This window comes from Mytilus californianus, unplaced genomic scaffold, assembly GCF_021869535.1.
Source record: "Mytilus californianus isolate M0D057914Y unplaced genomic scaffold, xbMytCali1.0.p SCAF_4, whole genome shotgun sequence".
Taxonomy (NCBI): Eukaryota; Metazoa; Mollusca; class Bivalvia; order Mytilida; family Mytilidae; genus Mytilus; species Mytilus californianus.
The window spans coordinates 95,125,089-95,138,739 of NW_026262690.1; the positions used below are offsets into that span (position 1 = coordinate 95,125,089).

Below are 13,651 nucleotides of genomic sequence, written 5' to 3' on the forward strand. Positions count from 1 at the left end.
GATGAGTCAATCGCGGATATCTGAAGCTAGTGATTATATATTAGAGAATACAAAATGAAAATAACACTATATACATTTGGTTCATCCGATGCATATTTCTCAATTTGCTTTAATCAGGAACACTCAATCCGTAAATTTGAAAGCCATGGATGTAAAGATATATGTATTCTTGAGAGCTTTATGGCAAAAAGATATCTACAATGAATAGCTAAATCAACCTTATGAATTCATGCATTTCGGATATGAATTGATGTTTTTCTTTTATATATTCATCAGTAAATTTTCTTTTAAACAATTTTATATCAAATTTTCTTTGTGCATATCTGTTATGTGACGCTCTCCGTTATAAAATATTTCGACAACCGATCTCTCATATCTTCCGTAATCAAACAAATTCTGTTAAAAAAAAAACATTTTAATTATTCTTTGGCTAAATATCACTTGTAACTATACACAGACGTTTCACCATAGTTCTCCCTGATTGAATAACAATGGAACACATTATAAGGTTGCTATTAGGTTTCCCCGACCTTTTTGGAATTTCGAAGATTCCACTAAACACGAAGTATTACATACTTCTATTATGCTAGTCATGATGTCATACTATATTTTTATATTAATAAGAAATAAAGCTGTAAACCAAATGAACATGTTAAAAAATAAACAAAACATTACAAATGGAAAAAAGTACTAAAATCTTCACTTATAAAACCAAAATGCCAACAAACAAACAACAGCTGACATGGTAATACTTATGATATTGCAAAGCATCCCGTTGCTTTTTTGAATGCTGAAACTTATGCCTTCTTTATGTTTATTGAGGTGGTTATACATGTAGTCATCCGCAAAATGAAGTATTTGCTGCAAAGACATTAAAGCCAGGATGTTCACATTATCATTAAGTTCCATCTCAGATTCATAATTTTTTACTGGTAGGATATGTGACCTCAGTAATCCCATTATCTGCGAAACTCTGTCGACCGTTTCCTGGACCAAAGGACTGTGAAATACATTTGATAAATTTTCCTCTGTTCTTTGACAAACTTTGTCTATCTTTGTTAGTAAAACCACTTGCGGAATGCCTAAAATGTATATGAAATGTTTGATGAATGCATCTAGTATTATATGTTCCAATTTCTTGCTGGTGCAAAATTCGTTTAGGTATTTTACAGCTGATTTTCTATGAACATTTCAATCATGATTGATATTTAACTTAAGATTTGTTTCATAAATTATAATTCAATATAAAATAAGGAGATGTGGTATGATTGTTCAAGTTTGGTCAGTTTATGAATGTTGAGATACTTCATTAAAGCAGGTTCTTTGCTTTCATACCTCTTTGGTTCATACGCATCTGTAATTTCTTTAGCCTTTCGGCGACTTTTTCTGCCATAACGTCAATAGTGCTGCCATCTAATACTATCACAACACAGTGGATTGTTTCACTGATGTGTGCACTCTCTACAAATCCTAATGTATCCGTTGAAACTGGAACTGATGGATTGAACTATAAGAAAGAATGTTGATAAATATAGAAGCAGACTGAATTTTGTTGATGCAATAAAATTGGCACCGTTAATGTTATTGAATTGTATAATCTATAAAAAGTAGCAAATAAAATATCGAAAGAGTATAAATAAATATTTGAAATATCCGTTGTCTTTTTTCTTTCTTTTAAGCTTGTTATAAGAAAAATCATGAAAGTCTTTTTATAAGTTTTTTAATTTATAAATTGTTGGTTGTGCTCAAGTGGTATTTTATTTAAGGTATTACTGGAAAGGAATATCGAAACACAATTATACAGTTTATTAACTTGCACTTTGACCTAACTACGCACTAAATTGCTTACCGTTTCTAGTAGGTGTTGAGCTATATAAAATCTGTGAACTTACAGCGAGTATGATAACTTATACATGTTATAGTGAAAGTCCCTTATCAGTACTTATACATCCCGCCATTGTGTTATTGTGCTATGGTCATTTTTTCTATTCTTGTCTTTCATTTTTGCTTATGTGCTTTGTCTATATACTTTTTGGTTTTTCTTTGTTAACATATTTTTTTTTATAGTGATTATTAACACAATGTTGACTGCCGTACCCCTACTTTTGACATTTTTACCTATTGTGTCTGCTTATTTTGTTCACACATTGTTGTCAACATAATGGAATTTCATGCGACTGTCATACAAGTGAGAGGTTTAACTTGCTATAAAACCGGGTTCAATCTACCATTTTCTGCATATGGAAATGCCCGTACCAATGCAGGAATATGACAGTTGTTCTCCATTCGTTTTATGTGTTTGAGCATTTGATTTTGCCATTTGATAAGGGACATTCCGTTTTGAATTTTCCTTGGAGTTCAATATTTTTGTTATTTTACTTTTTGATAGTCTTTTCTGTTAATATTTTAATGAGAACATCATATCATGTTATGAAAAAATCAAATACCAATATCTTCTAGAAGCTCAAAGAAGAAAAAAATAATCAATATCGATAAAAGGCCCCCCGATATATACTTTTCCTGACCTGTTGATTATTTTTTTTTTTTCAACGTGTAAGTCGTTTGATCCTAATTCTTCATCGGTCAACGTTCAATTATGACGCCAAATTTCGTTGCTTTCCTCTGAATTTTCTATTATGACGTCACGAAAAAAAGCGACCCTGTCTGATGACTTAACATATTAAGAACACATCTTTCTGCAGATCATTAGACGTCTGTCTGTATTTGGTCTACAAATCATTAGAGAAACAGATTCTACCACGAAATCTCGTGCTATACGACATTTCTCCACTCTCGACAGTTAACTTGTAAATATTTAAAATAATCGTCAAGCGTCATGTTTTAAATTTGAATATTTAACCGATTCGAGTAGAGAAATATCGTATCACACTCGATGCAGTGGTAGAATCTATATATATATTACCTTGTAACCATCTTGTATATTGCCATCAAGTAAATAACAAATTTCATTCGCATCTACTCCTTGATCAGCTTCGATTCCTCTCGTATCATGTAGTCGAAAATTCATAGGCTTACCCCTTACTCCTTTTCTGATTTGGTACATCCTATACTGAAAGGAAATAATAGATATAAAAAGATGTGGTATGAGTGCCAATGAGACAACTCTCCATCCAAGTCAAAATTTATAAAAGTAAACATTATTACATGGAAATGTATGAAATTCATCAATCTTCTGAATAAAAAATATACTTTTTTTTTTAAATTCTTATGAAGTATTCTTATTCACGAAGTTTTGTATAGGCTTTCTCCTTGAACCATAACCTTACGTATTATACGTATACAAGTTACGTATACTATTATACAATTTATGTATACTATTATACAGGTTATGTATACTTATATACAAGTTAAGGCGCATTTGTTGTGACTTTATAAGACTTTTTGCGTACTATGAAACCTATAAACCCTCAGAGGAAAGATTGAGAATGATATAATATGCTTTGTTGTTCAAGCATCCATCGGTATCATCAGATGTAACTACTTGCATGTTGTTGTGTTGAAATATTGATGTTTGATATTAATTATTCTATATAACTGTCGATATTTTAAAGCTGAGAAAATCAATATGATAGTTTTACAAGGTACAGCACACCATCCTTTTGACAACACTGACACCCCTTAAAAGATCTTCTATTCACGTATAAAAACGTTCATGTTCTATTGTCCACAAGACGTTTATATACATGTAGTCTATTGCAAGATTTAGTCTACGATAATACTTCAGTTATTCTAACATTTACACTTACCACAGTTGTAAGGCTATGCTCAGCATTACCACTACATGCTTGGCTTGTTATATAGCCTCTAAATATTGAGTTAATAGTGTTGAAGAAACTCGACTTTCCGGAGCCTACTTGTCCCACCAATAAAATGCGTGCTTGAGGAATTTTTAAACCCGGTAAAGGTGTGTATTTTTCTATTTTTTCCTTCAGCTCAACCAGCAACTTAAATGATGAAAAACAAATCAATGAAATGTCCAAATTATTTAAAATGACTGATCTCATTCATAAAAGTGTAAGTGTTAAGAAAAAAATATATCAGACCATCGTCAGCACATGTGTTTAACTGTCGGGTCGGATAAGTGCATTATACCATAATTCTAAATAATTGAAAAAAATTACGACAAATATTCTCAAAAAAGGAAAATAAGGACATTTTGAAAACATACGAAAGAATTAAATTTGAAAAAAAGTAAATGAAGTTTGAAGCTCCTTATATTTGCTATCATGATAGAAAGTTTTTTATAAATCCTCCAATCTATTAAGATAGGGAATTTGAATGACGAAACTTATACTGTTGTTTGTCTTTTTTTTTTTTTTTTTTTGCCATCCCGAGGACCTGATAGTCCACTTGCAATGAACCCATTGGTGGTAAAATTGCGCACGATGTCATTACGAGTTTGTTGGTTGAGATCAAAAAGGAAAAAAATACCGTTGGACCACACAAATATAAAATCCTTAACACTGCAGTCAATGATTACCTTTGCCTGAGAAAACTGTTAACACTAAAATCATAACTGTTTGCCATGTTATTTTTATCTTTAACCTGGTAAATCTAATCTTCTCATTAAAAGGGATTTTTTCTTCAAAAAAAGGGGATCATAGATATAAGTTCATAATTTTAAGTCATGTAAATTCTTACTTTATGAAAAAATAGGAATTTCCATGACTGAAAACAAGAAATTTAGATTTTTCGAACACACTGATTTTGATTGCATCATCATCGATATCATATTTAAGTTAATATGTTACGCTCGTGCATGTTCACTCTATACGGACGACTTCATTAACAAGGGTGGGAGAACCTTACACAAAAACTGCTGCAAAAGAGTTATGAGAAAGAACTATTGAAACGATTTTCTCGCTGTGCTGAAGACCCATTGGTGGCATTGGGCTGTTTTCTGCTCTTTGGTCGGGTTGTTTTTTCTTTGACACATTTCCCATTTCCATTCTCAATTTTACATAAGTTTTACGGTCACCATCACGAATTGGTTGACCGATACAATGTGTCGGTGTCTTAACTCACTAGCGATGTTTTCGCAGTCTTAGACACCAGTATAGTCATCTGATCTGTAAGTTTACCGGTTGTGTCGTATTCCCAATTGTGACATCTTGACTGAGTGTGAATGCGCATGGTGGATGATTCATGAATAGCATCAGATGCTTACCCTGTCGACGCACCCGGTCCCGCTTCTTTTAGATGTCATAAGATTCCCTCAGTTTCTGTTTATTATATATTTTTTTTTCTTTCTAATCGATTTACGAGATTTGAACATCGGTAAAATACTGTAGCCTTAATTGAACAACAAATACATGGTAGATAACTACAAACATGGTTTCGCGTTCTTGTATATTTAGATTCTAGAACCGTCGTCTATTATCGAATGTGTCCTATTACCGATGTCTGATTGTGGATTTCCATGATGGGTGATCATGCATAGCACGAGACGCTTAATCTATCGACACATTGTGATTCGGTCATTTTTTGGGGTTAATGCGATACCTTCAGTTTTGTTTTTATATTGATTTGTATGTGCTTAATAGGATTTTGAGATTGAACATCGATAAACTTCTGTTGTTTCCTATATATTTATACAAATAAGTACTGATAAACTTTAAAAAAAAACAATCAAAACAAACTCGACCTAAAAATATTAGCAAGGCCAATGAAATTTTCCCTCTAATAAGTTCATTTTGATGCACCATGAGAGAATTAAATGTCATAGAAAGGCGTTCATTAAAATGTATAAAGTGTTATTTTCATTTTGTTAAAGCATATTATAATTTTATTGCAAATTAAAGATACTAGTATCTAGTAAAATTGAGAATGGAAATGGGGATTATGTCAACAATATTTAAATTTAATAATTTACATTGCCATAAAAGTGGAGGTTTGGCTAGCCACAAAACCAGGTTCAACCCACCATTTTTTCTTAAAATGTCCTGTACCAAGTAAGGAAAATGGCCATTGTTATATTATAGTTCGTTTCTGTGTGTGTTGCATTTTAGTGTTGTGTTTCTGTTGTGTCGTTGTTCTCTTATATTTGATGTGTTTCCTCAGTTTTAGTTTGTAACCCGGATTTGTTTTTTCTCAATCGATTTATGAATTTCGAATAGCGGTATACTACTGTTGCCTTTATTCAAAGAAACAACAACCCAACCAAAGAGCAGACAACAGCCGAAGGCCACCAATGGGTCTTCAACGCAGCGAGAAAATCCTGCATCCGGAGGTGGTCCTTAGCTGGCCCCTAAATAAAATTGTGTACTAATTCAGTGAAAATGGATGTCACACTAAACTCCAAAACATATAAATGAACTAAAATTAAAAAAAAACATACAAGACTAACAAAGGCCAGAGGCTCCTGACTTGGGACAGGCGCAAAAATGCGGCGGGGTTAAACATGTTTTGTGAGATCTCAACCCTCCCCTATACCTCTAGCCAATGTAGAATAACGAAACACATAGCAATACGCACAGTAAAACTCAGTTCAAAAGAAGTCCGAGTCCGATGTCAGAATAGGTAACAAAAGAAACTAAGCAAAATGACAATGATACATAAATGAACAAAGGACTACTAGCAGTTACTGACATGCCAGCTCCAGACCTCAATTAAACTGAAAGAAAAATTATGTCTTCATCATATGAAAATCAAGTACAATCCCTCCCGTAAGGGCTTTAGTATCATACCATCATAAAATATATGAGAAGAACATAACCCGTATCATGCCAATAACTGGTTTTAGAGTAAATGTGTTTATTTCCGATGCAAAGACCCTATGAGTGAATCAATATTAATACCAAAATATGCAATCCTTAATGACTTGACAATTTGTCATGTTTTAAAGAACTCTACACATTATGAAATTTAATATATACAATGTGTAGGTCACGCCAAATTCGGGCTCTGAATTCTCCCTTTTTGGAATTAGAATTTTAAAAGATGCAAAAAAATATTATAAATACAAGTTAGGAAAGTGTTTTGAGATATAAAACCATTTCAAAAGGTCCCAGACTAACAAAAATATAAAAAAAAATATCCACCGTTACGGGGACGATGGCAAACTCTAAATAGATCAACGAACAAGAAAAAACGGAAGCATTGGTTTAAATTAGGCAAAAGGAAGATAAAAGGTAATAGAACAATCGTAAATGATATTAGGCTAATGATTTAGTACGCCAGACGCGCGTTTCGTCTACGAAAGACTTATCAGTGACGCTCGAATAAAACAGTTATCAGGCCAAATAAAGTACGAAGTTAAAGAACATGGAGGACCCAAAATTCCAAAAGGTTTTGTATAATACAGCTTAAGTAATCTATTTTTAATAGACACTGGAAACATTGTTGATTTTTCGTCCGTACAATACACTTATGATATAAATTGAATTATAAATTATAGGATACCATTTATATAGTTGGTATTGAATTTCGGTTCAGGTGAACCGCCTCGGTGATTCCAGGGTTGCGTGCTAGCCTCGAGTGCGGTAGGTCGTTATGTCGTCAAGCCAAAGACTTTAAAAAACGCATTTGTAGCTTCTCCGCTAAGCATCCGACATTTAGGAGTTAGAGTGAAAAGTGGACCTTGTGAACTAGCACATTAAAAATCCGACTACTTACAAGTATGATTCATATTCGTATCGCATTAACCAGTTCTCGTCCTTAATATGCATTAGTTTTGCCACGTTAAACAGCCATACATCCATTCATTCATCCATCAATTGAAACCTATGTCACTAAGATGGTTCTATAAATGTTCATTTTTGACCTTCTTAAAGAGGCTTCAATTAAGACGAGAATTACTTCATTTAAATTGAATGGTACAATAACTTATTTCAGACGTAGGAAATGTTATTTTAGAACTTTAAAACATATTTGATTATGTACTAAAATTGGCTGTTGGGCTATTGGTATAAATGTTCACCAATTTGGGAGGGGGGAGGGGGGGATTTTTAATGTTTTATGTATTGGTCTTTCAACCTTATGGTCGATAGCGTACGTTATGAAGGTTATTAGAAAACAACGGTTTTATACAATATGTTTTTACCTTTGAGTTCCATTCAGGTGTCTTTCTCCATGGCTCCTCTAAAAGTACAACATCACCTTTATCTAATCATTAAATGTTAAATAATCATTATCCCCCCTTATGATGCATTCATTTTCTCTGTTTGATTTTCTAATTGATATCAATATTTAATATGATTGTGGAACAATTACGTTCTAAGAAAATTCTTTTAAAATACAATAAAAAAGTGGTTTTTTTTGTACCATGACAGTCTAATTTATGTAGCTCACAAGTGTAATTATTTTGTTCAATTTTTTTCTTTCTTAATGTATAGACTTATAGATACAACTGTTGTATCAGCAAAGCAAACATGAAATTCAAATATACAGACATTCTAATATGTAGATTTAATTGAAAAGAAGCTATCCATAAAAACAGGTTCAACACACCACTTTTGTCATAAAATGTCCTGTACCAAGTCAGGAATATGGCAGTTGTTATCAAATAGTCCGTTTCTATGTATGTTGGCGTTTGTTTTTCTTGCAGTTCAGTGTTTGTGTTGTTTCGTTGTTTTCCTCTTATCGGTGTCAGACCACCAATTCACTCCCTCCAATTAAGAACGTATGTAAAAGTAGCCCTACTCTGACAAAAAATAGTGCTTTTGATGTCATTGTTTATAGTTAATGTGTTTCCCTCGGTTTTGGTTTGTGACCCGGATTTGTTTTCGCTTAATCAATTTATGACTATTGAACAGCGGTATCCTACTGTTGCCTTTATTTACAAGATTGACCGTTTACATAATTATCAAATATTCGATTATATTTCTTATGTAATTTAATTGAATGCCGTTGTTTACATAACTTGCTGTTCAGGAGATCAGGGTAATAAAGGAGATGTGAAGTTGTTATCATGCAGACTTTCTTAGATTACATTTTGACAAACTCTCAATATTTAAAAAAAACTATATGTGTAATTAGAGCAAAGTTTACCAGCTAAACGTGTTCAATACATTAGCAAAATGTATATTAGCCAAACGTTTTAACGGCATCGGTAATAATACCATGGGTATATTTTTACAATATTCGGCCGTCATAGTTATCTGGGATATTTTTACCTTTCTTTCAAATGTACAAAATCATAAAATAAGATTGATAAATCAATTGTTCGGCGACACTTCAATCAATTCAGTGTTTAACCGAAGTAGTTCTATTTTTACCAAGATCTTATCCAAGTCGCATACTAAGATATGGCATGATAAAGAATGGTCGCGGCTTCATGCGGACAAAATTAGAATTCATCATTTAGTTCTCAAATAAGAGGTAAAAAGATTTCATCCAAGAAGCCAATTTTCTAAAAAAAAAAAACAATAAACATATTTCTTTTACTGACCTCTCAGGGTTATACTTAATGGAAAAGAAAGGATATAGAAAACCAATTCATGACGCAAAAATCACTGTACGTACATGAACGCATAGAAAGCAAAGGTGCAGCGTTTCTATTGCTTTCTCCATCACAAAGTCAGTGAGGCCTGAACTTTGTAGAAAATCACTAACCTCACTGCATGTTCAAGACGCCCAGTAGCTTCGGTTTTAGGGGAATTCATTGTTGGATGTCGTTACGCTATTATTGTGAATTGAAGAACACAGCTACGAGGTAATATTAGCAAGCTAGAAATTATATTTGACAATTTTATAATATAATTCTATTTATTTATTTATTTATTTATTTATTTATTTATTTATTTATTTATTTATCTAATTATTTATTTATTTATTTATCTATTTCCTTTGCTTTTGAAATAAGCTTCATAATTTTCTCATATAATTGTCACTTACCCTCAACTAGATACACTTCTATATCTTTTACTCTCATATTGCCATTGGCAATAGACTTATAATTTTCGTCATTCATTGTGTATGATGATCCAAAATTGTTTTTTCCATTCAAATTGAAGGTTGTACCATCAAAGTTAATTGTGCCAGAAAAGGTTTGCAAATCTATATCACCGAATGTAGGTCCATAGTCGGCATGATCGTATATGCTATTGCGATAATTAGAAACTGGCATTTTTACCGGTTTCCATGTGCAATTTTGATAAAGTCTGAAGAGGAACGATTCAGTGTCCGTTTGAAAGTCCCCAAGACTTTTCCAACTGACTGAAGTGTATCCACCATATATAAAATTGTCGTTATAATAAAGAATTGTTACAGTTGGGCCTTTATTGTTACATCTATTGTGGAAAGCTCTTGAAGTACACCCATCTTCAGAAGCCTTATACAAAAGTCTGTACTTTTTCATACCACCGATCCATTTTGCCATTTGCCTTTGGTCTTCTCTTTTAAATTGAACTATCATTTTAAAAACCTGCAAATGTGAATAAACTGTTTCGATGAATTTATTGTTTAAAGTGCATGACAAGATTTGGTGTGTTAGACGAATCCGGCATTAAAGTGATCAAATTGACTTTTTATGTTCAGAATAAGCAGATCTGTCATAAGGTTGACTTCATTTACCCACTGCTTTCATTTAGGTTAAAATTGGAACGATAACATCATAATGAGACTGAAATATCCGATGTCCTGTTACGACACATAATAAGCTTTTTCATTGCGTAGACTTGCGTAAAATATATTTCAATGTTTTCCTTCAAAATAAAGGACAAAAACGCATGATTTATAAAGTCTCAAATTTCTGAAGAATGCGCTATTTTGATATTGTAAAAATTTTCTGAAATACGAAAATTTGGTAAAAAAAGTAGGAACAAGCAAAACGAACCTTTGATACCTTTTGTTTCATTCATAAAAACAACACGAACTCGTCCAGTGTCCACTTTGATTATCAATTTAATTCATGTACACGTGGTGTAAAAAGAAGCGCAAATCAACCTGTTAGTCATTTACAGTATAATTATATATTGAAGACTATTTTGAAGAGTAGAACTTTTAACAAAGTTCAATTATTATATACTTACTAAAAGTAAAAGAACATTTTTTTTATCATATTTATATATACTACTCAAAGAGAGTTTATTAACACTTCCATTGAGATTTATAGGTGCAAAACTATGAGGGTTCATATCATTGAAGTAGACTCATATGTAATCAATTTAGCCATCAGATTTACCACTTTGTCAATTTTGTGCGTTTTATGCATTTTTCAACTAGACCATGAAAAAAAAATGTTAAAATTTTGACTTTTATTCATGACCTTTTCCATCAAATTTTGCGAACAGTGTAGCTATCTGAAATTTTACCAACATAACTGTAGTGCTTTTGAATACACAAATGATTGAGGATTAAGAAAACATAAACTTGAAAGATAAATCGAGATTTTGTTTTACTTTATTTTCAGTCAGAAAATGTGTGTGCTAAAACTATTATTATTTATTATTGAGTTAATAAATGAGTCTTTTGTATTCATTTTAATTGTACATTTTAAGTAAAGAAGTAGTGTAGGAAAACAATCAAATCATAACTATAATTCTTAATCGACAAACATTACAAAGTTTATCTTCAATAATTTTTCGAGATCACTTTCGATATAAGCAATTATTGTTACCTTATAAGATATTACACGCAGACAAATTGTAAAGCAATAACTTCAACTAATCGAAATGCATAAGTTTTAAATTGCAATGACCGTTTCATATCAAAATAAGTGCTGGGTGTATAGGCGAGGGGGAAATTACAAATTTTTTAAAGATACTTTTGTAATTATGACCAAGCAATAATCAATCAAACGTTTTGCTAGGATTACAAAAACCTATATGTTTGCATAAGCATAGTTTTCAGATCTTTCAAAAGCGTATTTAAAGCAATCAACATTGTTGGCTTAACAAAATTATTGACCTCGCCTTATGAAAGCGTTAAAGTATTTACTCATAATACTTAGTTGTAGGCTGATTAAAGTTACGTTTTATTTCACTTAAGTTAAAATTAAGTGGCCGATTAATGTAAAAATGTCAATCATCCACATCCAAGGCTTGGTCATATTGAATGTACAGAATGATCTGGGAAACTATTTAGATAAACTTTAATGCATCGAATCATATAAACATGTATTCATCAAGTACTTATAGACCACGTCTGAGTCATGTCTTTGTACACTATATACCGGTTAACAGGTTAATCGGTCGAAAGATAGTCCAAGTAACCGATTTGGTAAAATGTTCAATTTGACATTATGTATTAAACAATATGACGTGCTTCTTTCGCTTTGTAAACAACAGCGTGATAAAATTCTCGATATATCTATACATAGCGCAGACTCAGAGATGTACAAATTAATGGCTGTTACTATTTACTTCCCACATGAATCCACATGTATGGTAACCTATGTGCAAACACTATGTGGATATCGTTGTGTCCAAATTGAAATTGAAAAAGGAACTACAGAACCGTTATTCCTATTCTAATGCATAACAAAAAGAAGTAATGTATAAGATCTTAAAAAATGTATAAAATCAAAGCTTTTAAATGTTTCGGTTAAGAATTATAAGGAATGATCACATTTTATCTAGTGGTTAATAAAGACATAATTCATGCAAGCCTTAGATTTATTTGAAATTTGTAGCTTTTATCTTACAGGGGGTAAAATAGAACAGCCATACACACGGCAATCTTACCTACGCTTCAGTTTTTCAAATTACCGTATTTGTCATATTCGAAATAATTCGTGAAAGCCATAGATTTGTTATCATTTTCACAATTCTATCCCTCGCTAACGCTCAAGATAAAATTCGAATATAACGGCCCAGGCCATGTGAAAATTTCCAACAAATGGCTTGCATGAATTATTTCTTAATTAACAGGAAAGAAACAATCCCCCTTTTCACATAATGTTGTCAGTACTGCAGGGTGTGCATATGACTTTGTGATACTGTGCATTATTTTGCTTTGTTCTTATGCTTACTATATTAAAAAGATGCGCTAAAGAAATGACATCGTATTTATAAGCAGGTTAATAAATTGCATAGATTGAAATAATAAACTGTATAACCTACCTAGGAAAAATTCTAAGTACTAGAAATTAACGCTATATACAATCAGTCAAGATATAAATTTCATTTCCTTAAGTTTATCTGTACACTGTTGTTAAACATTAAAATATCAGATTAAATTTCAGATTTCAGGCTGACACGAAAAAAGAAAGATTACGTGAATAAACATACTATTATACAACAGAACCAAACATAAAGTCATAGTTGTGTTGATAAGTCAAAGTTTATAACCTTTTTTTATGTAATGCATTTTTCGTTGTTTCCTCATATGGCTAAAAAGTAAAAATACAAAAATACCGAAATCAAAGGAAAATCCAAAACGGAAAGTCCCTTATATATGTCAAAATCAAAAGCTCAAACACATCAAACGAATGGAAAACTGTCATATTCCTGACTTGGTACAGACATTTCATTATGTAGAAAATGGTGGATTAAACCTGGTTTTATAGCTAGCTAAACCTCTCACTTGTATGACAGTCGATGTAGAATTCCATTCTATTGACAACAATGTGTGAGCAAAACAAACAGACATGATAGGTAAAAATGTCAAAAATTGGGGTACAGCAGTCAACATTATAATAAAATCTTAACCACTATAAAAACACTATAAATGTGTTGTATGTATAAAATAA

General features: G+C 31.9%; 1 protein-coding gene across 1 annotated transcript; it reads right to left on the reverse strand.

Annotated features, from left to right (window-relative positions):
• Positions 1 to 385: 385 nt before the first annotated feature.
• Positions 386 to 10,339, reverse strand: LOC127737162 (interferon-induced protein 44-like). Its single transcript, XM_052247693.1, has 7 exons — positions 9,856 to 10,339; positions 8,063 to 8,100; positions 3,768 to 3,965; positions 2,924 to 3,070; positions 1,336 to 1,507; positions 798 to 1,082; positions 386 to 396 (listed from the first exon to the last, which is right to left on the reverse strand). The coding sequence occupies exons 1-7, from the start codon at positions 10,337 to 10,339 to the stop codon at positions 386 to 388; spliced, it is 1,335 nt and encodes a 444-aa protein (XP_052103653.1).
• Positions 10,340 to 13,651: the final 3,312 nt, after the last annotated feature.

Coding starts and splice junctions, on each gene's coding strand:
- LOC127737162 (XM_052247693.1), bottom strand. CDS start 10,339: ATGGCAAAATGGATCGGTGGTATGAAAAAGTACAGACTTTTGTATAAG. Junction 8,101..9,855: donor AGAAGTGTATCTAGTTGAGG/GTAAGTGACAAT, acceptor TTGTACTTTTAG/AGGAGCCATGGAGAAAGACA. Junction 3,071..3,767: donor AGCATAGCCTTACAACTGTG/GTAAGTGTAAAT, acceptor ATTTCCTTTCAG/TATAGGATGTACCAAATCAG.